The sequence below is a fragment of the Lutjanus erythropterus genome, chromosome 13 (assembly GCF_056507025.1).
Source record: "Lutjanus erythropterus isolate fLutEry1 chromosome 13, fLutEry1.hap2, whole genome shotgun sequence".
NCBI lineage: Eukaryota > Metazoa > Chordata > Actinopteri > Lutjaniformes > Lutjanidae > Lutjanus > Lutjanus erythropterus.
This window is the reverse complement of record NC_139329.1, coordinates 34,194,863-34,207,675: the sequence shown is the minus strand read 5'-3', so window position 1 is coordinate 34,207,675 and position 12,813 is coordinate 34,194,863. Positions and strand designations below refer to the sequence as shown.

Sequence of the window (12,813 nt, the reverse complement as noted above, 5' to 3'; positions counted from 1 at the left end):
CATGTCATCATTTTTTAGTGTTACAATACTGCACTCATCTCGCACTCCTGCAGCGTTCCTGCTGCCTGCCTGAGCTTCCCCAAGTCTGGGGAGGAGGAGGCGGGGGGAAACAACACACTTCAACCATAGATCACATATTTACCAGGATTTCAACCTATTTAATGTACTGTTTATGGCTCCAACTCACTATTTAGACTGCTGTGCTCATTTTCCCCTGCAGCGTATTTTAACTGTCCACAAAATTTGTTTTTCTTTTCAACATAGATGAGCCTAGCACTTAGCATAAGTAGGCTACAGGAAATGGGAAAATAGAAAGTTGAACGAGGTACGAAGCTTGCTCAACTGTTATTGGAGCACAGTGTGAAAAGGGGTGGAACTTAGGACGGGTCAATTAGTTTAAGACCAGTGAACAACAGGTACATTGTACACTTAGGGTATATTTTGATAGTTGAAGTAAAAGAAAGTAAAATGCATCCTCAGTATTTTTATGTTCATGTGACAGTCATATAGAGCCATCAGTAATAAACTGAGACTCATAACCAGTTATAAAGTCCTTGTAGTAGCTGTAAAGGTATGTGTACAAGCTGTTTGTAATAAATTTACAAGCTGAGTGAGTGAATTGGTGTTTAAAATATTGATGCACTTCATTGTGTCAGTATTTTGATTTACCCTCATGATGATTCAATAGGAAATAAAAAAAATGCCAACCATTGTTTAATCCGGTTTTCTACATACAAAGTAGGTGAATAATTAAACAATCTGTCGCTAATCATAACTTACAACAACACCCAGTCAAGCAGAACATACTGTACAGACAAGACAGCATGTCTGGCCTGAAGCTATCTGCTAAGTTCATGGTGGGAGTGGTTTTGCCTCATCAGGAAGATCAGACAATCACAGGAAGGTGCGTCTAACGTCCATTTTCTTTTCTGCTTTTGACAGCAATAGCTGCAGTGTCCTGAACTGGTGCAAAAGAATACAGCATTCATTGTTTGAGAGGAGGACAAAAGCTAATACTTGATTCTTCTGTAAACAACTTATTTTCCCTGCAGAGATAATGTGTGACAGAAATGGAACAAACAAGTGGAAAGCCAGAGGAGCTTTTTTTTATGCCTTCAACTATCATGAATAGACAGAGTACCACAGAAATGCACAATTCCTTATTTTATTGCACTAAATCACATGTGAAACCACAAGCATGGGCAGCCTGTGTTCTGCCCTGCAGCTCAGATCTCTGGTGTGAGGGAGCCCTCTGCAGTTTGCTCACGCCTCCATGTGACCTATAAATGTTTATTTACAAGGCTTTTATTGGGAGGTGGCCATCTTATATCTACTTTTTTTTACTAGGCTGGTAGTGTGGCCCATATCAGACATGGTCTAATGACTGGATTTAAAACCCTCCAGTTTGTTCTCAGCTGGAAAGATCTGTTTTCAGTTTACATGTGACCTCAAAACACTCTAAACCTCAATACTCTGTACATGTTTTATTTGAACTTGTATGCTATATATTGCATTTTTAAGGAATGCATTTATATACTTGTTTTAATTACATGTTCTCTTTTACCATGTACAACCCCAATTGCAAAACAGTTGGGACGCTGTGTAAAATGAAAATTAAAACAGAATGAAACAATTTGCACATAATTTTTTAACTTGTATTCAGTTGAATACAGTCGAACAAGATATTTAACATTGAAACTGATCAACTTTATTGTTTTTTTGTAAATATTCACTCATTCTGCATATGGTGTCTGTAGCATGTTTTGAAAAAGTCGGGACGGGAGCAACACAAGACTGGGAAAGTTGTGAAGTGCTCAAAAAACACCTGGAGCGTTCCACAGGTAATTAAAAGGTTAATTAGTAACAGGTGACAGAAGACAGAAGACAGAACTGTCTCCCATTGAAGATGTGCAGTGCATTATGAAGCGCAAAATACAACCGCAAAGACACCGGACTGTTGAGCACCTGAAAGGGATATTTTCATTTTAAAAACACAAACAAGTAGTGTCCTCAGTTCCCAAACACTTACTGACTGTTGTAAAAAGAAAATGTGACGTATCACAGTGGTAAACATGCTCCTGTCCAAACTTTTATTTGAACACGTTGCAAGCTTCAAATTCAGTATGAGTGTAGGTTTACCAAAAACAATGAAGTTAATCAGTTTGAGCATTAAATATCTTGCAAGTCATAGCATTCTGTTTGAATTTACATTTTACACAACGTCCCAAATCTTTGGAGTTGGGGTTGGGATATCTTTTATTATTTTTACTCACATCATTATAAATAAGGGCCAGCCATCTTGAGAGCAGTTTTTAGACTCTTTGTGTGTAAACACTGATCAGATGACTGTCATTTCACTTCTCCTCGGGCAGATATCCAATCAGATCATGATGAGAACATCCCAAATAGTCATGTTAGCCAATGAGAGTACAGTTTACTTCTGGAAATCTGTCAGCTCCATCTACTGTCTTGGCCTTTTGGTGCCTCTGTGAGTGTCGGTGAGACTGATTTAACCTTACTAAAGTTCCACTGGTGTAGTCAGATAACAACGTGAGTAAATGGTGCCCCTAGTGGTCACAGGGAGGAATAAATTATGTGTCTGGAAGTACACAAGATACCCAATTTCATCCAGCTTTTTGAGAGTAAAATTCAAGGTACCTAAACCAAAATGTCCAAACCTTTATCATCACCACACCATAAATGCAATTAGACAAATAAAGTTTACAGAATACCTCTACATCCACGGCTATCAATGTTCTCTATATTGTCATTTTGTTTTACCTGATGTTCAGATCAATTTTAATTGCACGTTTTTAATTTTCAGGTTTAATTTTGGGGTTTGCACGAGTGATTTTGTAGATGAAAGACCAGGTTATGTTGAAAAATGCATCATTTTTCATAGAGTACGTTCAGATTGAAGTATATTAGGGTAGAATCAGAAAGATTTGTCTGAGCTGTTCATAAACACTTGATTGTTGAGTCTCATTCCCAGAACGTACTGACGTATTGGTTTGGTTGAGCCCTGAGTCTCCCAAACAGAGCAATAATAAGAAAATAAGGAAATACAGGGGTCATAAGTGATGACTGAAAGGGATTATGTTTGAGTCTATACTTTTTGTCAAAGATAATGTTGCACAATATGCCTTTAACAGCTGTTCAAATTAATTTTAATTGTACGTTTTGAATTTTGGTACCAGCAGACAACAGATATGATGACAGGATTGCTTTTTATCGGAGGCTAAAATGATTTTTGGTTTACATGTAGATGAAAACACAAGATCATGTTGAAAGAGTAAGAATTTCTTCGAAGTCGAGCATATTAAAGGTTAAATTAAGCACTTTCAAAGGTGTCAAGACTTTGTACAAACCCTGTGAAGGTTCTCAGAGCATATAACCAGTTTTTATACTCACTTAGAGCTGCGACAAGTAATCGATTATTAAATTAATCACCAGCTGTTTTGTTTTGATATTCATTAATCGGTGTGTTTCTTAAAAGGTGAATATTTTCTGGTTTCTTTACAACTATGACAATAAACTGAGTATCTTTGAGTTGTGAGTAAAACAAGACATTTGAAGACGTCGTCATCCGATTTGGGAAACACCGATCAACATGATAACATATAATCGACAGATAAATCAACTATGAAAATAATAATAATAATAATAATAATAATAATAATACCACATGTTCTGTCTAATAAGAGTTTAAGCCAAAACAGGTTATACATAAAGCTCCAAAACTGAAAAAAAGACTCAGAAATGTAACAAAAATTGAAACCTTTATTTCAGATTTCATTTTTTACAAAAAAAAAAAAAAACAACCAACAGTTTAAGTGCACCTTGGAATGCTCGTTGGTAAATGGACCCAGAGTGTCGTCATGATTGCTTGATGTTGATTTACGCTCTTCTGGTGCTTTAAGACAGCAGCCACCGACACAGAATGACCCAAAGCCCCTTCTCCAGGACCACAGGGTGGTTAGTGATAAAACAAGGTGGCCTGCACGATCGATCACCCCCCCCTCCCTCAACCAAACACCCCCCTCTTAACAGTCCTGTTTTTCCAGCAGCGCTCTACTCCTTGGCCACTGCGAATGGCTTCTCCACCTCGATTTTGCCACAGTCGTGGATGATGACGTCTTTAAGAGGCCGATCACGGACATCTGTCTTTGTTGCCTCGATCTTCTTCACCACATCCTGGAAGATTTCAAAAAAAAGGAAGGTGTCAGAACTTTCAAAATCTCATTTAAATAGTTTGCCTTTAAATGGTTATTATTGGTGTTGATACTTATTCATATTCCAATAATTACTTTGCCATCACTTGTATTATTTTCTGTACTATTCTGCATTTTGTGTTCTTAATAACTTGATATCTTTCTTCAAATACTCCCTCTGGGGTTTTTTTTTGTGTCTGCCTGCACTGTATATTACTTATCTTTGCCATGTTTGTGTGTGAGGGCAAAAACTAAAACTAAATCTTAACATGTTCACCAACCTCACCTTAAAAAAGTGCCAAAATTATTAAAGTTAATTAAAGCTTCAGTACCAGCATGAGTCTGCTTTATGAAGTGGAATCCTCAGGATACCAGAATTGACACAGTAGTAGTATGAAAAAGAACAAACGATACACCTCTACACCTCTATCGATGAGGCACAAAATAACTGAATAACTGTGACTGAACAGTGTCTGGTGTCGCTGCAAGCCAAGTTTCAGGCAGGATGATACAGACTGACCTGAACTGAAGTCTTGAATGAGTACTTAGATCATTTTTTTATAGCTTCAACTCTATAACTAATGGATATTACTGTTTTAAATGTGTGATATTTAAAAAATACTGAGGTAGCAACACTTTTGACAACCATATTATGAATCGAGCGAGTCATATCTTTGATGCGTTTGTGGTGCATCTCAGGACGGTGCAGAGCAGGAAACTGGTGTCTATTTTAGGCTGAAACTCAACTGCTATTTTTTGCCTTTCAATAGAAACTGTGCAGCTCAGTTTGTTACAAATTAGACATAATAGATCAGCATTTGGATAATGTGTGGTAGCACATCTTAGATTTGGGTTTTAAGTCACCCACATGCAGCTGTTTAATTTCCCCAGATGTGACTGACACAGTGACCTGTGTGTGTGTGTGTGTGTGTGTGTGTGTGTGTGTGTGTGTGTGTAAGATCCGGACACTCACCATCCCCTCCAGAACTTTTCCAAAAACGACGTGTTTGCCGTCCAGCCATGGAGTCATAACGGTGGTGATGAAGAACTGGGAGCCGTTGGTGTCTTTGCCGGCGTTGGCCATGCTGAGCCAGCCAGCGCCGTAGTGCTTCAGCTTGAAGTTCTCATCGGGGAAACGGTCTCCATAGATGCTCTTGCCTTCATTTAAATAAAAAAATATATCATTTAAATCTGCACCAGACAGTTAGCTGATGTTTGGGGTCATGTTGTTAATTCCCCAAACATTCCCTCGCAGTAGTGACTGTTGCTTCTTATGTGCATTAATGATTTTCTTATTCATGAATGCTGCACTGCACTGTGAGAGCTCTGCCAAATGGTTGAGTAACCCATGCTAAACAACGCTTGGCACAGTTTCAGATAACTTTCAGTGCCTCAGGTCATACATTTTAAACAAAATAATGAATCATCAGTTTATAAAAGCAGCAAACCCTCAGGAGATTGTTATACATCTGAATTATATGGAAACAAGGAAAGCAAGTACATGAAAACCTGACAGTTTGCACAGCAGAACTGCTGTAAAACCCAAAAGAGAGCGAGGCTGAAACAACCTTTAAGTCATTGGGGCCTTACATTTGGGGTTGTCAAGCAAACCTGCACAGAAAGCTAGAAAATGTGTCACAAACACCTCTGACCAAAGAAGTAAACTGGTGCAATCTATGCTCATACTCATTTCTCTTAACATCTTGTAGAAATAATATTATCGTTTCCCAATATTTATAGACCATTTTATGAACATAAACTGAAAAATGAGATTAAAAATGTCATTTTTAAGGCATCTGTAGGCTTTCATTCATGGTGTCTACAGAAACCTATGAATGCAGCCATAAAAGGTATGTTTCCTTACGCAGAGAAGATAGTCTGTTTACTTCTGTGATGACATCATCACTGCATAACTCATGAATAGAGCTTTCCAAAGGGATATGGAGCAGCCAGCCGTGGGGCATCACCACTTTTCACAACCTTACTATGAGCAAAGTTAGTCTAACTTCTTTTGTTCACCCTCAGAAAATTTTTGTTAAAGATTTGGTAGTCTGCGACACTTATTAATGCCAGTTTTCCATCATATTAACCAATTTAATTATTGCATATTTTAATGAGTTTGCTCAAAGTTCTAGTGAACTATTGTAAAGTGGAAATAGGCTTCCTGCCTTCACACAGTCTGGAAATAATTTAATATTTAAAACTACAATGAAACCTTTTGTAATGACATTAGTTTGCATAATAGGTCAAAGGCAAAGAAACGCACAGAACATTTTTGTTTGAACATTTTAAACTGTAAAATCACAGTGTGAGGCTGAAGCAGAGTTTCATTTTCAGGCCTCTTACTTCGACGACATCGCCATGAAAAAGACTCTGCTTGTGTGATCAGGTTATTTTTTAGAAATTCTGAATTTTATATTTAAGGAAACAGAATAGGATCACCGTCTGAAAACAATAACATTTATCCATACTCTTCTTTTTTCACAGACTTGGAAACCATTTAAATCAGATTCCATACTTTTCTATACTGTGTAGCAACCCCGAGGACAGCACTGACGCAGGAGATCATGAGCAAGTTTATTCTTGCAGAGACAGATCTGTACAATCTGTATCCTGACATAAATGCCATCCTGCAGGTGCCGGTGGCCATCTTACCTCCAGTGCCGTCTCCTCTGGTGAAGTCTCCACCCTGGATCATGAAATCCTTGATGACTCTGTGGAATTTGCTGCCCTTGTAACCAAATCCTTTCTGTTTAATTAGAACAAACAACACAATATAAACACCACTTGAAATGATGGAAGAGATGTCAGCTGCCAGTATTTTACTACGTAGATGAGAGTCGGATTACATATTCAAAATGTGTTTCCAGGATATGGCAGTTGTGTGAATGAGGATGTTGACCTCAAGTTAAAAGAATACAAGACGGCTCATATCATCTTCAACACCCACTGAGCACCTTTTCTATGCTCCATCACCGAGTAAAAACAAAGGAATGATTCTTTTAATGTGCATCAATTTTGGTTAGGTTTGCAATCTAACTTGCAGTCAGTGTTGAATCTGGAGATTATCCGGGCCAAACAAAATCAGACTGTTGCAGTTTGGGTACAAAGCATGAACTGCGATGCTCTCACCTCTCCTGTCGCCAGAGCTACGAAGTTGTCGACTGTTTTTTGAACAGTTTTCCCAAACACTCCGATTACGACTCTTCCAGCATCTTCATCTCCAATCTTAATGTCAAAATACACCTGTAAAAGAAATTAAGAAGTGATTTTAGACTCGGATACCTCCCATGATGAGGCAAGAAAATTTTTCCTGTCTTTATTCTGGCTGATATACTCTCTATATATTGAAATTACTTTTGGCCATTTTGACAGCTGAAGACTTAACTGGAAAGCAGTGACATAGTGGGGGGATGACATGAGGCAAAGGGCTGCAGACGACTAATAACCTCAGAAAATGTGGGGGCTATTGGGGTGCCTCCAGTTTTGCTGATATTTTACATAAAAATTGATGGGTTGACATAACTGTACAGGATCTTTCAGTGGGTAACAGCTTATAGGCATGTATAGTGCATTCTTTCCATACCAAGACCAGTAATGTTTATATGACCAATACCAATAGACTGTTTAAGACTGTGATACCTTTTTTCCTACTTCATTTGATAGAAAGGAAGCATTCCTGAAATAAACCACCTGCATTTTATGCATGACAAATATTGGGGCCAATAAATTATCAGCCTATCCAGCTAACTAACAAATATTTATTAATTTTGATTTGACATAGTGATAATTTTAGATTCTTGGGCAATTTTTTTTTTCTCGAATTTATTTTTCATGTATGTATTATTTGATGAACATTACATTTAATGTAAATGAACATTTGAAGAGTCCTAGCTGTTCTTGTAGTGCAGATCTGAGAACGAAAAGGATCAAATGCAGGAATCGTTTGACTGGAGATGCTACTTGGTACTGGGTTATTTCAGTTGATACCTTAAGGTATCGAGTACAGTACTCAGTCCAATTCAATAATGTACAGGTTAGAGAGACCATACAGTTTCATTCATCCCAGCAATCCAGTCTTCCTGTTTTGAGGACACTGACTGTAGGCTTTTATAGTCGATGGCTTTCTTGATAAAACCGAAAAGCATTTTAAAGAAACATTAATTTGAAGTGTATCCAGGAGTTAGCCTGGTTAAAATGTCATATAATCACATCAGAGTCTACTTTTTTATAATTCTCTTAGGTGCTCATTTGCCAGTCTGATAAAAATTAAAGCTGACATAAATTATCTACATTAATCATTCAGATGATTTTTTTTCCACTTCATACAACAGTTGATCATTCTTCTAAGTGGCTCTCTCACACCCCATTTGCAGGACAAAACTTTTGAGGAAACAGTTTCTTGCATTTATAAAAAGAGGTTTGGTCTGGGCTTGTCAGTCTTGCTCAACGATATATGCTGCAAGTCAAGACGAATAACTTGTAGTTTTACAGTGAGGAAAATCTGAAACAATGAAGTGGTCAGTGACTGACCCACAGACTCTAAGCTGCCTTGTAACTGTAGACGTGGACAAACCTGCAGACACAACACAGACAGACATAATAACATCTGCTGAGCTTCACTGGGCTACAGCCAAGTGTTATCTAAAGGAGGATACCCAAATAATTTAAGCTTTAAATGGATGTAGGTCAGTTCATGATTGGTACATTTTAAAATACCGACAGCTGAGGTTAAGGCCAAAGTACTGGCTATTAGCTCTGCTAGCTCAACTGAGATTAGCAAGGAGCAAAGACCAGTTAATGTAGTCTGCTGTCCTCGTCTCGCAACAGTGGTTAACCCTTTAATATGCACTAATTCATAACATAATGAACGCCCTCAAATACTGCACGCACACCGACGCCTCACATTAGCCCACTGCTAGCTCACGTTAGCTTCCCAGCTAACGAGCCAAACCATTGGGTTTTAGCAAGGGACAACCCGTCAGGAGCTAACTTGCGTGTGACGTGGCTTTACAATCTGCAGCTAGCGGCTAACATTGAGGAAGAGCTCTGATTTGATTCACAATCCGTTAGCCAGTTAGCCAATGAGCTACCGCCTACCTTCGCAGTCACTTTGGGGCCTTTTTTCTTCTCGTCAGCAGAGGAGCCGTTGGGAAAAGCGAGAAAAATCACTGATCCCACGATGATCGTGACGGCTACAAGGAACTTCATCCTTCTCTCGCAGAGTCTAACCATCAACAAGAAAGATGTGCAGCCCGGGACGGCCTGTTAGACGTGCTACCTTTATATGAGACGTGGGTCGGAGTGCGGTATCCGGGGTGGAGACTGCAGCGGCGGCCGCTCCGGGCTCCAGGGCTGCGCTGCCTCCACGACACAGGGGCGGGGCTTAAACGCAGCGCACAGACGCACGGGGCTCTGATTGGTTCACGTACCGGAGCATTCTACCCAATCAGAGGCAGACGCGTAACACCGTTCTGCATCTGATAAAACAATCGTGCCCAGACGGGAACCCTAGATATGTGAAACTCGCGAGATTTGTAGGAGTTGTTTCTTAATTGTGCAAATTGCTAAAAGTATTTATACTCTACAAAGTAAAAACGATGCACTTAAGATCTGCGTAAGTTTAAAGGGAGAAAACACTAGATTATTTTTAGGGAAAACCCATATATTTGGTTAAAATGATCACTCTCGCGAGGTCTTTCGCGGGTTTGGGTTTCCCATCTGTGCACATCCTAAAAAGAAGCCGCAAGAAAGATCATACAGTATGTTCTCCCATGTTCATATCCAAAACACACACAGTTACAGATGTTTGATTAAAACATTACAAACAAAAAAATGTATCAGAAATGCCATTTTGAGTACTTGTAATACAATACTCGTAATCTACTGGCAGAAATAGAATATAATATTAATAAGTACGTTTTCATTAATGCATAATTTTTTATGTATAATCATAATAAGAACTGTTGTGCTTTGATTACCTTAGAACGTTTTTATATACAAAGGGCATGGATCCTCTTCCATGGAGACTGCCAAGATATACTAGTATTGACAATAACTGTAATACATAAAAAATTAAATATTGATATCATGTCAAACATACACATAATATAATATTATGTAAATAATCCAGTGGCTCTTAAATCAGTTACAATTATGGTTAAAGACTCACCACCTCTCTACACATTTCTAGTGTAATTCATCTGCTAAAAAAAAGACAAAATACACAGTCAACAAAATTAAAGATGAGTTTGTCTGACAGCAAGATTTTCTAAAAAAAATAGATATCACGACAATATCATCACTGTGAATTATTTTATCCACAATAATCATCCTTAAGGCTGCCGTGTTTCTACAGTAGTCATCATCAGTCAAGTAAACGTCATCATCGATTAATTGGTTGATTATTTTCTCAATTGATCAAATACTTGTTTGGTCCATAAAATGTAGGAAAGTGTTGATCAGTGTTTCCCAAAGACCAAGATGACGTCTTCAAATGTCTTTTTTCTGTCCACACATCAAAGATATTCAGTTTACTGTCAGAGAGGAGTAAACCAGAAATAGAAATCAAAATAGATGCAGATTTATGTATTAGTCGTTTAATAACAGATTAATTGTCGCAGCTTTAAATGTTTAGTTTGTCCAGCTGTTCCTTCCTTTATTGTACACAATTTATTTATTTATTGATTGACAGATTTTTGAGATAAAAATGTTGCTGTAATGGAATACAGTTACTTTTTTGTATCCAGATTACATAATCCTGTTACATGTAATCCTTTACTCCCCAAAGCAATACGCACAGTGTCAGCACAAAATATCTTTGACATATCTTATCTTTTACAACATGGACAAGGAAGCTGCAATTTGCAACATTAGGAAATTTGATCTTACATTGATTTCAAGACAGAAGTTTTACTTGTGAGCCATGCATGAGCATGCAAGATCCCTGCAGGGTCCAATGTAGCTGCAATCAGTGAACAACAGTAATTTGCAATCTGTGTGCAAGCAGCTGTTTTTTCCCCAGGGCCTCACAATTAATGTGAGGCTCAGTAAAGGATGTTGTCATTTCAATTTATTTATGTAATAAGTCAATTTACTACAAACACACATTGAGTCTGGGTGTTTTGGGGCCCCTGAGGCAGCTGCCCGCTTGCCAAGTTGGTAATCTAGGCTTGGCTTGTTCCCAAGGGCTAACCAGGCTATTACACACACAATACTCTGTATCCAAGTAAAGAAACACACTTAATCTTTATTATCTTTAGCCCACACAATACTAATAAACCTTTCAGGCCAAGAAATGTTGGTGGCAAACTATTTGATGGCACAGATTTTGTATATTAAATCATATACTGTATTTTTGATGCACTGAGCTGTTTTTGCTGGAACACATGAACATCTTAAAAACCTGTTCAACATCAAACAAATGCACATTGTTCAGAATAGTTTAAATTCAATTACACTTACTATTTTCTCATTGTTAATGGCTGATGATGGTTAATGGTTACTGATTTATTGTTTAGGTGATCAATTGTCAGAAAATAATAATAAAAAAAACATCGCTGTTACTCAGAGCACAAAATAAAAAATCAAACTTAACTTAGCTCAATTTGCAATTACATAAAATGGTGAAAATGGAGAAGATGAGCACTAATTTCAAGTTCTTTTAACATCAACAAATCTGAGCAATAATCTGCAGCACCCCAGTCAAGTACTCTCCATACATATTTTAATGACAAACTACAAGTAAATGAAACTTTGTTGACAGTTACATTGTTAAAATCATGAGACACAAACTATGAAATGAGTAAAGTTGAATAGATTGTACTTGCTAAAAAATAAAGGGGGGTTCGGAGTTAAGGTTACATTCACCTTTGCGGGCACACCTGCCACTTTGTACTAGTGCAAAGAATTAATTCTGCTAAACAAAACGCCATACATCTTTTTGTTGTATGTTTGCATTAAGACTCCATTATTGCATGCCGTCAGTGGCCATGTGAGGTATACAAATACACTGTTCTGACAGTCACATACTGTACATCTTAACATGATGCAGGTGTTCCCCAGTAAGCTCAGGAAAAAAACAACAAACAACCCATGAAAAAGCATAATTTATCCATATACTAGAATCTGAATCAGGAAGCTTTTCTTGCAGGCCAGCTTAAAGGTTTTCCAGCCAATCATGTTACATAATCACATTTTATAAGTGACGGAAAGCAGTAACTGAAAAGATGTACAAACAAAACAATAAACAAACAAGTACAGTAACCCTGATAATATATGACCCACACCTCATTTTGAAATTTTATTTTACCTTTAAAGGCATAGTTCAGACTATCTGAAGTGGCGTTATATGAAGGAAATTTACTGCTGTGCACGAGGTATTTTAGCCACCTAAAAAAACATGAGCCATGTAAAAAAAAAAAAAATAGGGATGCTCCGATATGATACCAACATGTCTCTGATACTGCCTAAAATGTTGATATTGGTACCTGTGACTATACAAGTCTATGCATTTATCAGGTACCATGTAATTTATTAATCCCGGAATGGCACCATTAAAAGCGATTTTTCTAACCTAGGATGGTGAAGAAAAAAAAAGAGA

The 12,813-nt window shown here is 37.8% G+C and overlaps 1 protein-coding gene across 1 annotated transcript; it reads right to left on the bottom strand.

The window, feature by feature from the left end:
• Positions 1 to 3,760: 3,760 nt before the first annotated feature.
• ppib (peptidylprolyl isomerase B (cyclophilin B)) lies at positions 3,761 to 9,554 on the bottom strand. The gene is made up of 5 exons (XM_084733441.1): positions 9,312 to 9,554; positions 7,344 to 7,457; positions 6,867 to 6,960; positions 5,185 to 5,369; positions 3,761 to 4,194 (listed from the first exon to the last, which is right to left on the bottom strand). Exons 1-5 carry the CDS (start codon positions 9,444 to 9,446, stop codon positions 4,072 to 4,074), a joined length of 651 nt encoding a protein of 216 aa, XP_084589567.1. The 5' UTR covers positions 9,447 to 9,554; the 3' UTR covers positions 3,761 to 4,071.
• Between the last annotated feature and the right edge of the window lie 3,259 nt (positions 9,555 to 12,813).

Bases quoted from the DNA above. Each gene is read 5' to 3' on its own strand.
- ppib (XM_084733441.1), bottom strand. From the start codon at position 9,446: ATGGTTAGACTCTGCGAGAGAAGGATGAAGTTCCTTGTAGCCGTCACG. The intron at 7,458-9,311 runs GTAGGCGGTAGC...TTTCTTTTACAG, and splicing joins GCCCCAAAGTGACTGCGAAG to GTGTATTTTGACATTAAGAT. The intron at 5,370-6,866 runs GTAAGATGGCCA...ATTTAAATGAAG, and splicing joins CAGAGGAGACGGCACTGGAG to GCAAGAGCATCTATGGAGAC.